Raw genomic sequence first — 21101 nt, forward strand, 5'->3', positions numbered from 1 at the left:
AAGAGCCACATCTTACTAGTAGCTATTTTACACAGTGCAGCTATAAATGGAAGGTGAAACATGCTATAACTATAAATCAAGCACTTAGTTTTTCTGTCTTTGGAGCTTGTCACATTGTGGGTTACATTTTGGCAGATTGTAGCCAAAAAGAGACCAGAATCTAAATCTTTTAAAAGTATTTCCTAACTTGAAATAAGTTTAGGAGAAAAAAGAAAACCAGTCAATGACTAGATGAGACTGGAGCTCCTGTAACTAAGCGTTTTCACCAAAAGAATGAAGGGACACTGGATAGTCCTGAGTCCTAGGAAGAGGAGTGTGATGTAGATAGTAAGAAAACAGTACCTCATATAGAAGATGGAGTGGAGAACAGTTCAGCAATATCAAGATTTTAAATACACATACCTTTGAAAAGTTAATTCCATTTCTAGGTATTTCTCTTACATACCCACAAATAAGCCAGTACTCTTTGCAGCATTACAAGAGCAAAATACAAGCAACCCGACTGTTAATTGAAGAAAAGGATGGGCTACCACAATTCTGAAGTCTCCCTTTTTAACTTGCTGCACTGGCAAGCTACCATTGTTACATACTTGTCTACATATATTCTGCATGCCCTTTCCCCAGTAAATGCTATGAATATGTAGACCATTGTGGGAGTTGGTTTCCTCAATTAGAGTCCTTTCCATGGAATATCAGTCCTTCTGTGCCTGTCCGAATCTCTGTGGGATGAGAACTTGGGAAATTGCACTCTACTTTTCTGTCCCAAGTATTTCCCTTACTAAATCCTATTTTACATTTACACTGCATGGTACTAGTAGTATGTTTATGCCCCTTTTGCACAAGGTCACCAGAATGATTAGATTATGGTGCTAAAGTAACCCTATATACCTGTTACAGAATATGCTATCAATGGAAGGGTATTCATGATATTATGAAATAGAAAAAGCAAGTCCAGCAGTGTATATAGTATGACACCATGAGGGCGTGTGTGCACTTAGCCTTGGGAAAGAGGGGTCCCTGCACTGATCCTCACACTAGCTGTGCCTCTTCATGGAATGGAAAATTGAAGGAACCAAGGAACTGCACGCACTTGGATGGGTGCATGTTCCCTACCCATTGTGTACCAGATAGCCAGAGCCCTAGAATTCCCTGCCTGACCAGCCCAAAGCTTGATTCCAGAACAGATGCAGGCCTCTTCCCCAAATCATCCTGAAGACAGACTGTGCTACAGGTGTGTGTGTGTGTGTGTGTGTGTGTGTTTGTGTGTGTGTGTGTGTACGTACCTTTATATAAAGTATATGCCTTATACTTAAGGAGTGGCAGTTTTACGAGTAGTGTGGATGGACCTTGGATGTGCAAACAGGTGTGTACATGATGCCTATCAGGACTCTTGTGGCAAGCTGAAGCTAGAAGTAAAAGAAGAAAGACCCAGGACCTTGTGGGAAGAACAGGCAGACCTAGTTCTCATGCTGACTCTACAGTATATGTCTGAGAATTCCAAATTTGATCCTAGATTACTGTTCCTTGAGAAGGAATATTTGCCAGGGTGGAAGGATATAATATGGTTAATTCTTTACTCAGACATTTAAAATATGTCAAACTCCATTTGTACTCTTGCCCCAGGACCCACAATATTAGGATGGGCCACGATGTGTGTGTGTAATCCCCCCATCTGAGTGATTTTTAAAAGATGGATCTTTGCCTATAATAGAGGCTGTTTTACCCATTCTCGTAACCTTTGTCCAACTGGATTGGCTGACCAAGTTAAAAGCATACTGACAGCTGAAGGCTTACAGCTGGGCTCCACTCTAGTACTGCTGGGAGAAGTACTGCTCCCACCAGTTTCCCTGCAGTTAGCTATTTGTTCCCAAACCTGTTTGTACTGCTGGCAGCCATTGTAGTTATATAAATATGACATAAACCAAAATGAAATACGAGTATGAAACATTGTAAAGAATGTAGAGGGAAACTTATAAAGAGGTTTAAAAAAGTCACAAGACATTGTGTCCAAGAAAATTGTAAATGATAGGGGAGTATTGCAAAAACAAAACAAACAACAACAACAACAAAAAAAAAACAAAAGGGGCGCCTGGGTGGCGCAGTCGGTTGAGCGTCCGACTTCAGCCAGGTCACGATCTCGCGGTCCGTGAGTTTGAGCCCCGCGTCGGCTCTGGGCTGATGGCTCAGAGCCTGGAGCCTGTTTCCGATTCTGTGTCTCCCTCTCTCTCTGCCCCTCCCCCGTTCATGCTCTGTCTCTCTCTGTCCCAAAAATAAATAAACGTTAAAAAAAAAAAATTAAAAAAAAAAACAAAAGAAACCAACCTAGGACTGTTAAAGTTAAGATTCCTTTACTTGTTTAAGTTCCTGTTCTACTTTAAAATAATAAAGTAGAAATAGTAGGTGATACAGTATGTCTGTGGCTTTTATAGGAGAAACAGTGAGAAACTACAATTGGTTGATCCATATTTTAAAAGATCTTAGCTGGGGCGCCTGGGTGGCTCAGTCGGTTAAGCGGCTGACTTCGGCTCAGGTCATGATCTCGTGGCCGGTGAGTTCGAGCCCCGCGTCGGGCTCTGTGCTGCGAGCTCAGAGCCTGGAGCCTGTTTCAGATTCTGTGTCTCCCTCTCTCTCTGCCCCTCCTCTGTTCATGCTCTCTCTCTCTCTCTCTGTCTCAAAAATAAATAAACGTTAAAAAAAATTTAAAAGATCTAAGCTGAAATCAAAAGATTGGCCAGTGAAATTACTTTGCTTTAACTGCCTTCCCCACCCCCCCCCCAGGTTTACATGAAACAAGATTAGTTTTGCATTTGAAAAGTATTTATTTCTCAGAACCTGATGAAAAAATTTCCCTTTTTTTTGTTAATTTTTATTATGACTTTTAAAATATACAGAGAAGTAGAGTCTATTAATAATGAACACTTTTAGTGGTGCCTGAGTGGCTCAGTTGCTTAAGCGTCTGACTTGGCTCAGGTCATGATCTCAAGGCTTGTGAGTTCCAGTCCTGCGTCAGGCTCTGCGCAGACAGCTCAGAGCCTGGAGCCTCCTTCGTATTCTGTGTCTCCCTCTCTCTCTGCCCCTTCCCCCCCCCCCCTCAAAAATAAACAAACATTTAAAAAATAATGAACACCTTTATGCTCATCACAGATTTACCAGTTATTAATATTTTGCCATGTTTGTATCATCTTTTTTAAAGTTTTAAAACATTTCACCTTATAAGCATTGCAATATGCATCAATGATGACTTACTCTTTTAAACACAGCCACATTCCACTAACATTCTTAGCAAAATTAACAGCACTTCCTTAATATCATCTAATGGCTCAGTCCGTATTAAAATTTCAGTTGCTTCAAAAATGTCTTTTTATGGTTGCTTTCTTCATATCAGGATCCAGACAAGGTCTACACACTGCATTTGCTTATAGGTCTCTTAAGTCTCTGATGTTGTAGTAGTTCCTTCCCTCCCCCCTCTTTAAATACCATATACCATTAATGAAGAGACTGGGGTATTTATCTTGTAGAATACGGCACATTCTGAATTTAGCTGATTGCTTCTCTACACACTTTGTTAAATCTAGAGTTTTATGCAGGTTCGGTTTTTAGGCAAGAATCCCTCACAGGTGGTGCTGTGTGTTGTCTGTTCCATCCTGTCATGAAATACACGATTTCTGGTTGTCCCAGACTCAATCATAAGATTGATCACTGGGGTGGGTTCAGGTGGTACCAGCCTAAACCACCTATTAATAAGTTCCCCATCAAAAAAATAATTCTAAAACCTCCCCAGCAACATTTCACCTTAGTTTTAACATCTATTGATGAATGTTATTTGTATTATTTCATTAGGAATAGCAAAATGGTGATTGTTCTATCATTCATTTATTAGCTAGAATTCTCATTAGGATTTTGGTTACACTGACATACAGTTCATGCAAGAAAGGATAAATACTTTTTTTTAATGTTTATTTGTTCTTGAGAGAGAGACTGAGCACGAGTGGGGGCGGGGACAGAGAGAGAGAAAGAAAGAGACAGAATCTGAAGCAGGCTCCAGGCTCCAGCCTGTCAGCAAAGAGGGTACGTGCGGCTCGAACTCACGAACCATGAGATCACGACGTGGGCCTACGCTTAACCGGCTCAGCCACCCAGGCGCCCCAAAAGGATAAATACTTGATGTTTTCCCCTTTATCAAGTTTTGCAATAGTGATTGGCAACCAATCACCCTGGAAACCTTCAATTACGACTAATGCGTTTCATTTTTTAAAAAAAAAATTTTTTTTCAACGTTTATTTATTTTTGGGACAGAGAGAGACAGAGCATGAACGGGGGAGGGGCAGAGAGAGAGGGAGACACAGAATCGGAAACAGGCTCCAGGCTCTGAGCCATCAGCCCAGAGCCGACGCGGGGCTCGAACTCACGAACCGCGAGATCGTGACCTGGCTGAAGTCGGACGCTTAACCGACTGCGCCACCCAGGCGCCCCTAATGCGTTTCCTTTTTAAAGAATTACAAAGTGAAGAATTTTTACATATTTGCCGTGTTTCAATCGATAGCTCAATTCATTAGCTCAATCGATAGTTATTTTGACGCTCAAAATTTCCCATATTAGGTGCATCAAGTTAGCACTTGTGTCCAGTAATCCCTTTAATCTTCGATAACTTCCTTCCTTTGGGTGTTATCTACTTTTTCGATTAATCTACCAACCACTAGTTCTAAGTCTATAGAACTAGTTTTAAGTAATAAGAGGACTTTTACAGAATAAGCTTGTATATACACAGAAAAGTTCTAGAAGGAAAAACCAGAAACTTATAACTGGAAATGAGAAATTAAAACTTTTCAGGGCATTTGGGTGGCTCAGTGGGTTAAGCCTGGGACTCCTGACTTTGGCCATGATCTCACAGTTGGTGAGATTGAGCACTGCACGTTGACGGCGCAGAGCCTGCTTAGGCTTCTCTCTCTTTCTGCCCCTTCCCTGCTTGCTCACACACGCTCTCTCTTTCAAAATAAATAAACATTAAAAAAAAAAACCAAAAAAAAAAACCTTTACATGCTGTTTCAAACAACAAAGTTTAGAAAACTCAAATATACAAAAGGAGTATTTTCAGTTTTTAGTATGGACTGATAATTTTGTATAAAGAACCTAAAATTACAGTAATTTATTTAGTGCTGTATAGTTTTTAAAATTCATGTCAAAATTGACATTTCTGGCCCTTAACAATTCATTGTATTACACTGTGAAGTTAAGAACTAGGCCGGAACTGTATGCGTGTATATTTCCAGACCTAAACCCGAGTGTAATAGTCCTATGGAGATGGGATGCCGTGCACCTCAACCTCACGAGCAATATTAATCACAGCTGCTATTTCCCACTACATCCCCATCTCATCTAATGGTACCCAAACCAGAATTCAGGGAGTTATTCTGAATCCCTCTGTTTAGCCCACACGCAGTAAAAAAAAAAAAAAAAAAAAAAAAATTTGTTGTTTATCTGAAATTCACATCTAACTGGCATTCTATATTTTATCTGCCAAACTCACACGCTTCAAGAAGCACAGCTCAGCTGGTGCCTCCAATTCTTGCTCCACTTCCTAAATTTTATGTCGCCTCGGTGCGCTACTGTAGTTGTTAGGAAGGCAAGCGCCGAAAGGGCTTTGGCTAAGTGGCCTGATATCAAAAGCTAAGAATCGTCAGGGATCAGTAAACTTCGGGCGGTGAAGCCGCAGGCGCCGCGGATACCCTGAGGTCCAGTACAGTACGGCAGGAGCGTCTCCCACAGCAACCAGAGAGCCACGGCTTTGCACTTGACGGCACCTTTTGCAGCGGTTGCTGTGAATGCCGTAAAGCGGAGTTGCCGCTGCTGTTGGGCAAGGTAAGGTACCGGAGACGCCGCTTGGTCGCGGTGGGGATGGGTGTGCGCCTTCAGGCTGGTATCGCCGGTGGCTCGGGTGCCGCCACCGGGCATTCCTCAGCATTCTGGGCACCTGTGTCCCCAGCCCCCCAGTGGTCGGGGCCGGCCACGGGCTGAGCGTGCTCCGGGTGGAGGGCGGAGGGCGGAGGGCGGGGGACGGGGGATGATACCCAGTTCACAGCCAGGGCGGTCCTTCCCACGTTCCTAGGCTTGTCAGCACGTAGAAATCCGCATCTGGGGACAGGTTCAGTTTTGGAGGCCGATCGAAACCTTCGTAGACTCCGGTCGGGGTAGTGACGTTTGAGCAGGGTGGTGAGAGCCATCTCAGGATTTGGGAGACGATAGGCATTGGGGGTGAGGGGTAGGGCGGAGCACTGCAGGTTGTGGGACCGATGTGTGCAAGGGTGCAGAAGCATGAAGGAAACTGCCAGGTTTTGGCAGTACCGCATGCTTACTGGGGTAGTGGTCGGAGCAATGGGTACAGGAAAGGAAAGGCCAGGAATGTGGCAGCAGCTAACGTTGGGTCTCAGAGGGGAAGTACTTTGATGCTCTGTGAGTGTGGTGTTCTCCCATGGGCAGTGGAGAACTACAACAGCCTTACAGAGAGGGATGATTTAATTAACCAACTCTCTTTTGATGCCGTCCCCGTGGGTTCAACTTTTAGTTCATTTGGAGAAATATTTACTGAAGCGCCTCGGTTTTGTGCTTCATAATGAGCGAGCGCAGCTAGCCATGCCCAATAAAGTTTCATTTGGCTTTGATGTCTGCCTTTTGTTTGCACTGTCAGTTGGGGGATGTCGGGAAAGACCGGATATATATAGAAGGGGCTGTTACAAGCTTTGAATTGGAATGAGGAAAACTGAGTTTAGATTTCATCATCATCACCAGTTTCTCAAATAACATGAGGCAAGTCACTTCTCTCAGGGCCTTGGTTTTCTCAAGCATAGAGGACCTACATGATGTCAGGTTCTATTTTTGAAGATAGGTTTCCATAGAATAAACGTCAGCCTATGAACAGATACCAAAATGAGCGATGGAGCAGCACATTAGGAATTGAGAAAGAGGAAAGCCCAATAGAAAAGGCTGGTATACTCTGAGGATAGGTAGGGTTTGACCCTACCAGGAACCACCTCTGTTAAGCACCATGGATAAAGATAGAAAAGGCAGGAAGAGGCATTCCTGTTTTAGAGTCTCTTAGGTTTCCAGGGCATAGAGGACTTGGGAAGGATGGCACTGGGTACTGAAGGAACCCCAAGTGGAAGGAAAGTGCAGTGTGCTCTGAAAAGGAAGAAAAAGGAATGAGAGAAATGTCAGCAATATATAGGACTTGGTTTCTTGGATTTAGGCGATCGATAATTTAGAACCTGGGTTTCTAAAAAGTGTATTTAAATGCGATTGACAAGACTGAAGAGTTCTGTCAGAATTCCAGCATGCAATAATGTATTGGAAGTAAGGTGGTTCAGATTGTAGCTCTGGTGTTGCCAGTAATTAGCCTCTTGGGCTGTCATTTAATTCTTGAACCTGTCCTCTGTAAAATATTGTTGGATGAGGTGGTCTCTTTCCTCTAAAACCTACAAAACATGAGTCTAAGCATGAAGAGCTACCTTCTTCTGAAATGGGGGTGGGAGATAGTTGATGGCAAATAAAATTGTTAATTTTGAACATAACTAAATTTGAGGTGCAGGAAATAGACTTTAAAATGTAGGCAGATGGAGTTCATAGATTGGAACTTAAATAGTAAGTTTTCTCTCAGAGGTGGTAGTTAAAATCTTAAAATAAATTTGCTTTGAGGAATGTAATAGAGTAGAGGATGTGCCCATGAATAGGAGGCTAGAAAAATGATTGAAGGAGACGTGTGGCTCTCAGAGCAATGAGCAAGGAGTTCTTTTATAAAAGATTACATGTAGTCATGGTAGATCATTGGGGCCGACATTATTGTTGAAGTAATTTAACAGCATTTGCAGCAAATATTAAGCACCCATTTCTGGGGACTCTGGCAGAAAACAAGTAACTCAAATAAATATAATCTCCACTGTCTTTCTAATGGTCCACTCAGAAGTAATATCACTAACGTATTTATTCAACAAATAGCGTTTCAGCTACTGTTGGGTGCTAAGGATATACTAATGAACAAGGCAGATGTTGTTCCTCTTATTCCCGCATGTAAAGGCCTTAGCTTTGTAGGTCACTGTTTTTCAAATTTTAATGGACATATGAGTCACCTGAGGATCTTGTTAAAATGTAGATTCTAAGTCTGTGGTAGGGCCTCTCTTTCTGTATTTTTGACCAACTCCAACATGATGTTGATGTTGCAGGTCAGAGGACCAAGCTTTTAAGCAGCAAAGATCTAGATCCTGTCTAGCAAATATGGCAATTATTAAACCACTACTACTCCTGCTCCTCATCTGTTTTTGTTAGTTCATTGCTTTTATGAAAATAACGTATGATCATTATAACAACATTGGGACACTATAGAAAAGCATAAGGAACAATGTAAAAATCACCCAATTCCCCCCACCCCATTATTGATTTTCGGCGAATGTCCATTCAGATTAATATGTGTGCATATGTTTACACTTTATATGTTATCCCAAGTACTTGATACATTCTGAGCCCTGTGTTTGATTCTATTAGCTCTATAGTTTTACTAAGCTCAGTACCCAAATGTCCTCAACCAAGCAATTAAGTACGTGCATTTCTGAGGGGAAGACTTTGCTCAGTTAAAAATAACTGGGTTTAACACCATTCTGTCACTCAAAAAATGGGTAGATATTAATATAATTGAAGCTTATAATGTGTGAGCTGTAGTAAATGAGTACTTGTTAATTGACTCAGAATGAAAGACTTTAATTTTTTTTTAAACTTAACTCTTTTTTTTTTTTGTATTTGAAAATCAATTGATACTCCCATAGGATACATAGAAAAACAAAATACCTACACTCCACCCAACCCAAAAACAACCACTGTTCTTAACTCTGATGTGTACGCTAACTAAGGGAGGTCTTAAATGAACCCATAGAATAGCTTATGTAAGTGTTTGGGTCAAAAGAAATCCTTGGTTCTTCCACGTTTCCACTGCCTTTGAAGTAACCATAATCTTTTGTCTATACTCTGTAGTCTTGTAACAGAGAACTGCTAGCAGCTTGCCCTTTGTCTAGTACCTAGGGCCCAGCAATTTTGGTGAAGTTAGTGGAAGAATGAATGAATGAGGTAGCAAACCAAACGGACCTGTGTGACATAAACTCTGGCTGTTACTCTTCATGTGCCGCAGCTTGCATTCGTCACTCATCTCAAATGCCTTTGTACTCTTCCAGCCACACACAACTCTTCTGGGGCAACAGAGGTCCATCATATGTATAAAGTTGCTTTTTAACTCTAAATTTGTGCTTAAATTCTACTGTGGAAAAATTTGGAATGTGGAATACTGGGGGATACAGAAACATGAATGATAGCCTCCTGTCTCTGGGAACTATAAGACTGACTGCAGAAATAATACAAATATACAGTGCTGTGGGAACATAAGGGAGGGGGACTTTAATTGTCCGAGAGCAGAGGGAATTATTAATAGACCTTTAAGATGACTTATTAATGCTTGCTAGCATTACTGTGTACTCTGTGATGTTCTTAGATGCTATTCAGTGCTTTACATGTATTAATTTGTTGAATCCTCAGAACAGCCTTGTGAGTTAAGTACAATTTATAGATCCTTTTTAAAGATGGGGACATAGAGACATAAAGTAACTTGCCCAAAGCCATACGGGCTGCAAGTGGCAGAGCTGGATTTGAAGAGCCTATACTCTTAACTACTCAGTAGGCAGTGAGAGGGACCGGGAGGTAGGGGGAGAAAGCATTATAGATAAAAGGAGTAGCATAGGTGAAGGCACGTAGATGAGATGGTACTGTACCAGTGGATTCATATAAAAGAATAGTACGAAATGAGCCATAGAAGGTCTTAAAGCAAAGGAAGTGACACCAAGAGGTATGTTAGAAGTAATTTGACGTTTACCCCTAAGATGGATATTTTGAGGAAAGCCTGGTAGTAGGACATTCATTCATGTAGGCAGAGGTAATAAGGCCGTTAAATTAGGCTAACTATACTGCAGATGGAAAATGGAAAAGAAATGATAGCTTTTAGAAGCACTGAGAAGGATATACAGTTTGTTGACTCATTAGATAGAACCACAGAAACTGTTTTGAACATAAATCATTGAGAAATAGGGATACTATTAACAAGAATAGATGGTCAAGTCATGGAAGAGATCTGGTGTGAAGGTGGACAGTTACTTGTTTTAGGTGCTAGTGGAATGTTCAAGAAGACCTGGCAGCAGTCAGCTGGAATATTTATAAGTAATCCAGCATATTATGGGAAGTATAACTAATAAAATGATTAAGAGCAGGGTTGCCTGGGTGGCTCAGTCAGCTGAGCATCTGACTCTTGATTTTGGCTGTCATGATCCCAGGGTCATGGGGTTGAGTCCCATGTCGGACTCTATGCTGAGCAGGGAGCCTGCTTAAGATTCTCTCTCTTTTTACCTCTGCCCTTCTCTCCCTTGCTAACTCACTCACTCTCTCACTCTCTAAAAAAATGATTGGTGCACCTGGGTGGCTCAGTTGGTTGAGCAGCTGACTTCAGCTCAGGTCATGATTTCACGGTTCATGAGTTCGAGCCCCACGTCAGGCTTGCTGCTGTCAGCGCCGAGCCCACTTCGGATCCTTTGTCCCCTTCTTTCTTTGCCCCTCCCTCTCATTCTCTGTCTCAAAAAAATGATTAAGAGCAAGAGAATGTAAATGGAACTAACATCTGGATTTTATATCCAGCAGAGAATCATAGGCGTCTGAGACAACACCACTTCCTTCACCCTCTTCCTTTGCCCTTGTAATATCAGGCCCCTCCTATCTTTACTTCCTTTCTTGGCTAGCCTTTCTTATCTAGGTTACCAGACACTCTTTCCCAACACCTCATCACTCCATGGTCATTCTGTAAGGAGTCACTCACTATATATTTGCAACTTTCTGGAGCATCAAATGGAGAAAAAAAAATTTTATATCAGGTGTCAACATGTTGAGGTAGAGGTTATATTGCAAAGGGTTAAGAAGTGAATGAGTGATAAGCAGATAAAGAGAATTCTTAACACCTTGCACTCCAATTTTAACTTCCAGGCTACTGATAACTCTCCAGAAGTTAGCTGTAAAAGGAAAGGAAATGAACAACATGAAGGATGGGCAGTATTTAGGGAAGATGGATAGCATCTACCAGGCCTTTTTTTTGCTTCTAGCAGCTGGATGTTGATTTTTTCATGCCTTCGTCTTGAATACATTTACAGAAGCATTTTCTCTTTATGCTTTCTAAAATGCTGCCTCATCTCTCTAATCATGCCTTTGCCTAATTACACTACCCTCTTCTCTGTCGGTTAGCCTCCTGTTTTATTTTGCAGTGCAAGCCACATTTGAATCTCAGTTCTGTCTACTTCATACCACCCATGCCTCTCTCGTTCTCTCCAGTGTCCCTGAATAAGTTGGGACCTAGCAGCATTGAGGGGCTACATCTTATGAACCTAAATTAGTTATCAGGGCTGGTCATTTCTTGTTGGAGGGCCTCTGATGTCAAGAGAGGTGATCCAGAAGGCAGGAGTAGGGGAAAGTGGAATAAAAAAGTGAGGCGGTTAGACATCCTTTCAAACATCCCTAACCCAGATGATTCTCAAAAAGAGTGGTGGTGTTGTCATGGGATGTCAGGTAAGCCCAGGTGCCAAAGTCTTTCATTGCCGTTACCTTCAAAGAACGAATGATGTGAAAGGGGCAAATGGGAAGCCAAAAGAGTATGAAATACTGCTCTTGGCTTGTAGAGAGAGCCTTAGAACTGTCTTGAACTTCCCATTTTTCTGTCACCTTTGTGTATGGCTTTGATCTACCACCAGTTTTTTCCAACCTTTTTCATATCTTGACACATAGTGGAATTGATAATAAAGGATACAAATGTGTTTATTGTTGGCTGGAGGTGACCAGTCTTGGGCTCTGGCTATCCCAGGCCCAAAGACCGAGAGGATTGATGGCTCTGACACCCATAAGCCATTAAAGGCTCATTTGGGAAGCAGATCTACCCAATCCTTTCTTCTTCGTTGCCAAATCTTAGTTTATGGCACTAGTTACGGCAGGCTTCCATGTCATCTGAGACGAATTCTGTGCTGCAATATACCACACTTATATTAACTTCATGTTTTCATTAGAACTTAAAGATACTTGGTTTACTGAAACCTCATAACTCCCTTAGTGTCTGCATTATGTATTTTTCTGAAAACATTTGCTGTCTTTTTTTCCTTTATTCCCCCTGCCCCATTTTATTTATTTATTTATTTATTTATTTATTTATTTATTTATTTATTTATTTATTTATTTATTTTAATGTAAGTAAACACCACCAACATGGGGCTTGAACTCACAACTCTGAGATCAAGACCCTCAGCTCTACCGACTAAGCCAGCCAGGCACCCCTCCCCTCATTTTAACTTATTATCTGTGCAGTACTCCTTCTCTTTTCCATTAGAAATGATATACTGCCTTCTTTAGAAAGCTTTACCTAAGTAAGAAAATACATTACCTATCCACCCCAGAAGTTTTATTATGATAGCTAAAATGTCCCATGTAAAAAGAAATGTATACACAAAAAATATTTTTATTTTGGTTCTATGCCATATTTCTCTCTATGTTATTTTTAAATGTTTATTGTTCAGGAGGTGGAAAAAGTATGAGTTTTCAATTCTGAAAAAAAATCACTTTTTCATATTTCAGATTTTGCTTTATCATAAAAGTTCCTGCAGGACAGAGAACTTTTTAAAATAAAAACTTTAAAAAATGATTTGTGTGCTCTTGAGCACTGTGCCATGTATTTGAGTAGACTTAGCACACATGTTACTTCTTGGTATTAATTCAGTCAGTTTTAGGCTGCTAGGGAAGTGAATCATACATACTAATAGGGATGATTCAAAATGCAAAGTAGTAAAAGTGTTAGTGTTACTTGCCTCTCCTTGTGCTCCCATAGTCACTTGTGCTTATTCCTTCATGGCAGTTACACTATATACATTTCCTCCATGTTTGTCTCTGAGAAAGTCTATCACAAACTGGAGCAGTGGGTTTTTTTTGTTTTTTTATTTTTTTATTTATTTTTGAGAGAGAGAGAGAGAGACAGAGTGTGAGCAGGGGAGGGGCAGAGAGAGATGGAGACAAAGAATCCGAAGCAGGCTCCAGGCTCTGAGCCGGCGGCACAGACCCTGATGCGGGGCTCGAACTCACAAACCATGAGATCATGACCTGAGCCGAAGTCAGACGCTTAACCAACTGAGCCACCCAGGTGCCCCTTGAGCGGTGGTGTTTAATTGATGTGGGGGTGGTAAGGAATGGGGCCTGTGCATTTTGGAAAACATTCCCCATGCTGTTCTTTAGGCGTATCACACCTTCCATCCCCATCAACCCCACCATTCTTCTTTGGGAAACTTATACTCATCTCTAAAGTCCTAGAAAATAGGAAACCGTACCTTATTTATCATTGTATCCCAGTGCTTAGCATTTTTGCAGCATCTATGCTGTTAAGATAGGCAATAAATGTTCCTTGCAGGAAGGTAAAACTAGGAGTTTGGAGGTAGGAGAAATTAATTGTGACTCGGAAGAACATGATAGACTTTGTACGATGGTTACTTGAGAGGAGTTATGAAAAGAGGTGTAGGGCTGGTTTTATAGAAATGGGGGAAAACATTTCACACGAGGGAATGAGCAAAAGCAGACACAGGAAAGTGTGGTATGTATTCCAGGAATTCTTGGGGAAAAATCATAGAGTGTGTGAAGTGGAAGAAGCCTATGGAATTTGCCTCTAGAAGGCCATTGCATGGAATTTGAACTTTGTTTGTAGGTGGTGGGGAACCATTGAAGAAATTTTATCATGGCATAACTTGAATCATATGTCAGCAACTTGATATATCTGTCACTGTAAAGGTGAGATTATGGCTAGGTAGAAAGTAGAGATGGGGGCTCCAGGTAAAATGAGGACAATTAGAGTCTAAATTAGATTGATGGTGAAGAAAGAAGAGGGAGTTGATGCCAGACATATTTGAGAGGTAAAAATCAGTAAGCCACTCTTTTTTTAAGTACCACATTTTTCATTTTAAAGTCTTTTTTTTTTTTTTTTTTTTAAGAGAGAATGTGCATGCACATGTGCAGGAGCCAAGGAGGGGCAGAGAGGGAGGAAGAGAGAGAATCCCAAGCAGGCTCCATGCTGAGCCATGAACCATGAGGTCATGACCTGAGCTGAAATCAAGAGTTGGATGCTCAACCGACTGAGCCATGCAGGCCGCTCCTGCATTTTTCATTTTAAAGATCGTGCTAGCAAAGAAGAATGTTTTGACAGGCTAACACTCCTCCTTTGCAATTGAATTGCCTCGGCATTTATAGAAAATAATGAAATAAAGTTAATTAGATGTCATCCTGATAATAACAGTAGAGTTAAGTGATTGATGATACGTTGTGGAGGTTTATTTCATGTAAAAATTAATTGTAGATTATAGACATGTCCAAAGAGAGAACAAGATATTAATTTGGTCTTTATGTTTCTGTCGTGGTTTACATAGGCCTTTTATGCTTTCTTTCTCTTTATGAATTCAGGCACAGAAGAGGCTAAGTGATGGTGCACTCTCAGTGCCACTTCAGAAAATTACATAGGAATCAGTAGACAATATGCTGAAGTACTATTTACTAGAACCACAAGAAACTGAGCTGAAATATTGAAAACGAAGGGCATTCTTCTTATTATCTTGTTAGCTGCCCTTATCAGAGTATTTGTTTTAGCAGCTTTTAGCTGACAGCAAAAACTAATACCATCATCAATGTTATTTTATGTATGTTGCTAGTTTTCATTGTTTTAGGAGACAACATGATTATGACTTATTCAGTTATTTTTGCTGTATACATCATCTGTAAATCAAGTGAATTATTCATATTACTGTTAGTATCATTTCTCTTAAGTAGTTTGTTGACTTTATATAATATAGTGCATGCTTCATGTAGTCTTCAGCTCTGTAAGCTCATTTGTGTTGTTTTAAAACTCGAAACCAAGACTTTTAGTTTTTAAGATAGCAGAGTATAGGCATTTGTACCCCCTTCTGTCTGAAATTACTCTGAAACAACAAGGAGATTGAGAGACAGAGATTACATCTTTGGTGAGACCAGGAATCCTATAACCCAAATCAAAATATTTGAGAAAGGTTCCCGTAAGCAGGAAGAGATTGAAAGAGGATACTGTCGGGAAGAGATCTCAGATAGAGCTGGCAGTGCAGTCAGGGAGAGATCTTCTGTTTCCAGTAGCAACAGGATGCATAGGAAGGCAGTAAGAGCTTTCTTGGATTGTTTGGGAGCATGAACTAGCAGGAAAGGAAAAGGACATAAGAAAACATACAGAGAGACCCCATCTTTGCAGGAATCACTTTCTTGGTGAGGCAAGGAGTAATGGCTAAACGACTTTCTCTCACTTGTTCTTGGATACATTGTCTTTGTCTTTCTCTCTCACACACACATGCACAAAACACTGTGTCATAAGATGCTTTCTTGTATATTAGAGACTACCTTCTAGTCCAGAACACAGCTTGTTTCTTCCTTCCACAGGCCTCTTGCAAGTAACTGATCTGAGTAGAGTTCACATCATTCACAGGTAAATAAGAAAAAGGAAATGAGCACAGTTATCTCCCCAAAACTGCTACCAGAGAAAAGGAAAAAAGAAACAGGGAAAAACAAGTGACAAAGAACCCATGAGAAAACTGTATTGGCCTAACAAATTTAATGAAACAGTCACTTCTTTAATTTTTTTTTAAATGTTTATTTATTTTTGAGAGAGAGTACGAGTCGGGGAGGGGCAGAGAGAGAGAGAGAGAGAGAGAGAGAATCTGAAGCAGGCTCCAGGGTCTGAGCTGTTAGCACAGAGCCTGATGCGGGGCTCGAACTCATGAACAGTGAGATCATGACCTGAGCTGAAGTCAGATGCTTAACTGACTGAGCCACCCATGTGCCCCGAAATAATCACTTATTTAAAATAATAGACAAAGTTAATTAGCTAGGAAGAAATAATAAGACAACAGTATATGATAAACCATATACTGGCAGAGCTCAAGAAAGAAAGAAAAATAAAATCAGAGAAATAAAAGGCCATATGGGAAGCAAAAAGGAGAATTAACATTGTTGAAAAGTCAGTAAAGGGCATGACAACAAGCTTTTGGAAGTTGAACGAAGTGAAATGGGAATGAGAGGAGATGAAACATGCTCAGGTGTGTGTTCTGGAAATAAGAGAATTCAACATTAGAACAGAAGAATATTCAAACATATAACTTAAACTTCCCACTAAAAAAAGAAATCTTGGTTCTACAGATTGGAAGGACACATGATGAAGAAAAGCTAGTATACATTAACCCTTGAACAGTGTGGGGATTAGGGACACCAGCCTCCTCATGCAGTTGAAAATCAGTATGTGATAGACGCCTCAGAAACTTAACTACAAATAGCCTACTGTTGACCTTACTGATAACATAAACAGTCAATTAACACATACTTTGTATATTATATGTATTATATACTATATTTTTACAATAAGGTAACCTAGAGAAAAGAAAATATTAAGAAAATTGTAAGAAAAAAATCCTAAGGAAGAGAAAATACATTTACAGCACATACTGTAAAGAATCCACGTATAAGTGGACCCAGGCAATTCAAACCCATGTTCACAGGTCAGCTGTACATTCATCAACATCATTACATAACCTAGTTTTGAAAAAAATTGGCTTTCATAGGTAAGGAATGCATTCTCTGCTCATCACATTAAAAGGGTCAACTTAAAAAAAATTTTTTTTTTAATGTTTATTTATTTTTGAGAGAGAGAGACAGAGACCGAGCACGAGCTGGAGAGGGCAGAGAGAAAGGGAGACACAGAATCCAAAGCAGGCTCCAGGCTCTGAGATGTCAGCACAGATCCCGATGCGGGGCTCGAACCCATGGACTGCAAGATCATGACCTGAGTTGAAGTCGGACACTCAACCGACTGAGCCACCCAGGGGCCCCTAAAAGGGTCAACTTTTTAACTGAAAAAATTTAAAGGGGAGTGCTAGGGGAAGGATCAGATATTGTCAGGGGATATTTAGTGTTATAGCATTATTGTATAAAATCTACAAGTTGTCAGGGGGAAAGAAATTGTGACCTCAGCACAACTATGAGTTGACAAGTGTTTTTGAACAATGCGAGAACTCAAGGTAAATAGTGTTTATAAGTTCTTTTTGATAAACTGTAACAAGATGAATATCAGCTATCCAGTAGATGAATAGAGAAAGCAGTTATTAAAGGTGAAAAAGTAAAAATAAGTTTTTGTCTCTTTAGAAATATCTTTTTTGTTTACAGAAAACAAGATTATCTTCTTATCCAAAAACGATGACACCAACTGGGTTACTCTCAAAGGACAACCAAGTGAGCACCACAGACTAATGAGTAGAATCAACAAGAACGTGATTTTGGCGCTTTTAACTTTGACAAGTTCTGCATTTCTGCTGTTTCAGTTATACTACTACAAGCACTATATATCAGCAAAGGTAATTTTTTTTGTGTTCCTATCTACATATTTTTCTGATGGTGTTGTCTTTCTTTAGATGCTGTGCATAGTTTTAAGGATGTTACACCTTTATCATGTATATTTCAAATATTTTTCCTGGTTTATTAATTTGTCTTTTAACTTTATATTCATAGTATAACCCCCCACCCCCCACCCCCAGTACATTTGTATTTAATTTCTAGGTAGAAAAGATTTCTAAGTAGAAAACCTGTCAAGATCTTTCTTCCTTAGGGCATCTAGTTTTGTGTCATAAGTAGCCAAAGATTGTGGAAGTATTCACCTGTATTTTCATCAAGTACTATTTATGTTTAATTTTTTTTAACTAAATAGAATTTATTTTAGTATGAGGTATGAATTAGATCTGTAACTTTAAAGTTTTTCCCAAATGGTTGACCATTTGTCCCAGTATCACTTATTGAATTCCTCCATTAACTTAAAAATCCCATCTTAATTATATGTGACGTTTCTACAAATAACTACTATTTTGACCCTTTCCCCTGGAATGCATTGTAGCTCTTTGTATGTTTTTAAGTAGGCTCCACACCCAGAGTGGAGCCCAATGCTGGGTTTGAACTCATGACCCTGGGATCAAGACCTGAGCTGAGATCACGAGCTAGACACTTAACCACCTGAGCCACTCAGATGCCCCAAATGCCGTGTAGCTTTAGTTGTAAAAAGCAGAAACACTACTTTAGGATTAAATCTCATTTATGCTGCTTATTAACTGTGGGATCTTGGGTAAATTACTTCTAAATGCTCTGTTTTCTCATCTACAAAATAGGGACGATAAAGATACCAGCTCGTAGACTTGTGAGGCTTAAATGAATTAATACACATAAAGCATTTGGAACAGTGCATGTCATAAAGAGATCAGTAAATATGAGCTATTATTATTATCTTCATATAGTGTGATCCTGGTTTCAGGAGTAGAATTTAGTGATTGATCACTTACATATAATACCCAGTACTCATTCAAAAAATTTATTTAAAAGTCACTGTTTGCTAAGCATTTTGACAAGGTGACAGAAACAATGAGAAATGTTTTTTTTCTTCCATATTTTTATAATTTGTTGGGGACAGATGCTAGTGGAAGTATAGATGCTTCCGGTATGTTATTAGTGTGAAGATAAAATGCTGTCTATAAGGAATACAATTAGTTTCTCTATCCCAGCCAGAAAAAAAAATGCTTTATTTAAAAATAGTAAGTATAGTTAGAATAATAGACGTTATTATTTAAAAGCTCCCAACTTTTAAAATTTTTTCGATTTTGTTGAGGAAAATGTTTAAACTTTCAGCTTTTTATTAAACTTCAAGATCTCACTTAAACTTCAGGGAAATACGGATGGATCTCGAGTATTCTAGTATAGTTTCTTATAACATAGGAAGAGAATTCAGAATTCTGTAAACTTTGCTTACTGATTATATCTGAATTGCGTTTCTCATTTGTTCAATGTTCTCAATTGTGGGATATCCTTAGACAGAAAATTCACACAAAATGATTTCTAGTTCAATTAAAGTTGTTTGATTTATTAGCAGAAGAATGGAGAATGGTAACCTTGATCAGCACTAACTTACACATCAGCAGCATCAGCATAAAAACCATGATTTTAAGGACGCCTGGGGGGCTCAGTAGGTTAAGCATCCGACTTCAGCTCAGGTCATGATCTGACAGTTTGTGGGTTCAAGCCCAGCATCAGGCTGTCTGCTGTCAGTGCAGAGCCTGCTTCGGATCCTCTGTCTCCCCCTCTCTCTGCCCCTTCCTGCATGTGTGGGATAAATAAAATAAATAAAACATTAAAAAAACAAACATGATTTAGGTCATGTTTGAACTTTCAGGCAATTCAGAAAGACACTGAGATTGTGTGTTAAAGCTAGGGCAAGAATGAAAAGTTGGTTTTATCTGTGATCACAGCCTACTTCTAGTAGTAAATGTCTGCAGTAGTAAATGTTGAGGACTACAAATCTTTTCAGGCTCTTAAGGAGAGTACTCTAATATTTATCATACGTTAGGGAAGAAAGGTTATTGATATCTTGGAGTTAAGGAGGCATATTTTTTTCCTGGTTATAGTATAGTATTGGTTTTAGGAGTAGAATTTAGTGATTCATCAGTTACATAGAATGCCTAGAGCTCATCCCAAGTGCCCTCTTTTTTTTTTTTTAATTAAAAAAAATTTTTTTTTTTTTTAACGTTTATTGATTTTTGAGACAGAGAGACAAAGCTTGAGCAGGGGAGGGTCAGAGAGAGAGAGGGAGACACAGAATCTGAAACAGGCTCCAGGCCCTGAGCTGTCAGCACAGAGCCTGATGCGGGGCTCGAACCCACGAACCGTGAGATCATGACCTGAGCCGAAGTCGGATGCTTAACCGACTGAGCCACCCAGGTGCCTCCCAAGTGCCCTCCTTAATGCCCATCACCCATTTAGCCCATCCCTCTTCCCACCTCCCCTCCAGAAGCTCTCAGTTTGTTCTCTATAGTTAAGAGTTTCTTATGGTTTGCATCCCTCTCTGTTTTTATCTTATTTTATTTTTCCTTCCTTTCCCCATGTTCATCTGTTTTGTTTCTTAAATTCCACATATGAGTGAAATCATATGGTATTTGTCTTTCTCTGATGGGCTTATTTCATTTAGCATAGTTCCATCTACATTGTTGCAAATGGCAAGATTTCATTCTTTTTGATATTATATTCCATTGTGTATATATGTGTGTGTGTGTGTGTGTGTGTATGTATATATATGTATATATATACATATATATATACACATACACACATACCACATCTTCATTCATCAGTCAGTGGGTATTTGGGCTCTTTCCATAATTTGGCTGTTGTTGATAGTGCTGCTATAAACATTGGGGTGCATGTGCCCCTTGGAATCAGTATTTTTGTATCCTTTGGATAAATACCTAGTAGTGTAATTGCTGGGTTATAGGGTAGCTCTATATTTAACTTTTTGAGAAACCTCCACACTGTTTTCCAGAGTGGCTATACCAGTTTTGATTCCCACCCACAGTGAAGGAGGCCTACTTTTGACCATTTCTAGGGCCTCGACACAGAATTCCTTTTGGCCCTAGCTGGTTAGACAAGTTTAGCCTTTCTATGATCTCCCAAATGAGGTCTGAATAATCCAGTTATTTGATAGCATTGAAGGTAAGGAATTTGTATATCTATTGGGTCAGCTAAAACTCCATAGATGGGTGGAGCTGACTCTTCAGATTCTAGAACAACCCTCTAGATCTTTGAAATACAAACTCTTACAGGCCTTTGAAATACAAACTCTTGTGTGATGACCTTGTGAGCAATTTCTGTGAGCTCCACCTTTCAAGCAATTGGCTGGCAGTTTACATCACAAAGGTTATCTCTAGGACCCCCTATAGAATGTCAGTTGTTCATTGTTTTTTGTTTTTGTTTTTGTTTTTTTTTTACTGCACCAACCTAGACAATCTGATTATAATTATGGGTGCTCATTCAGTCTGTATTTATTGACTACGTGTTATATACAGGGCACTTTGCAAGAATACAGAGATAAATGGAATACAGGTCCTACTCTCAAGGAACTCATAATTTGGTAG

At 39.8% G+C, this 21101-nt stretch overlaps 1 protein-coding gene across 1 annotated transcript in view; it reads left to right on the forward strand.

The window, feature by feature from the left end:
- The first annotated feature begins 5773 nt into the window (after positions 1-5773).
- Positions 5774-21101, forward strand: part of FKTN (fukutin) — a 75620-nt gene continuing 60292 nt past the window's right edge. The window contains exons 1-2 of the mRNA XM_025935277.2: positions 5774-5859; positions 17323-17510. Of these exons, the coding sequence (XP_025791062.1) occupies positions 17406-17510 (105 nt within the window). The 5' untranslated portion in view covers positions 5774-5859; positions 17323-17405. The remainder of the gene's footprint in view (positions 5860-17322; positions 17511-21101) is intronic.

The sequence above is a fragment of the Puma concolor genome, chromosome D4 (genome assembly GCF_028749965.1).
Source record: "Puma concolor isolate L17-30 chromosome D4, mPumCon1.1.hap2, whole genome shotgun sequence".
Lineage (NCBI taxonomy): Eukaryota > Metazoa > Chordata > Mammalia > Carnivora > Felidae > Puma > Puma concolor.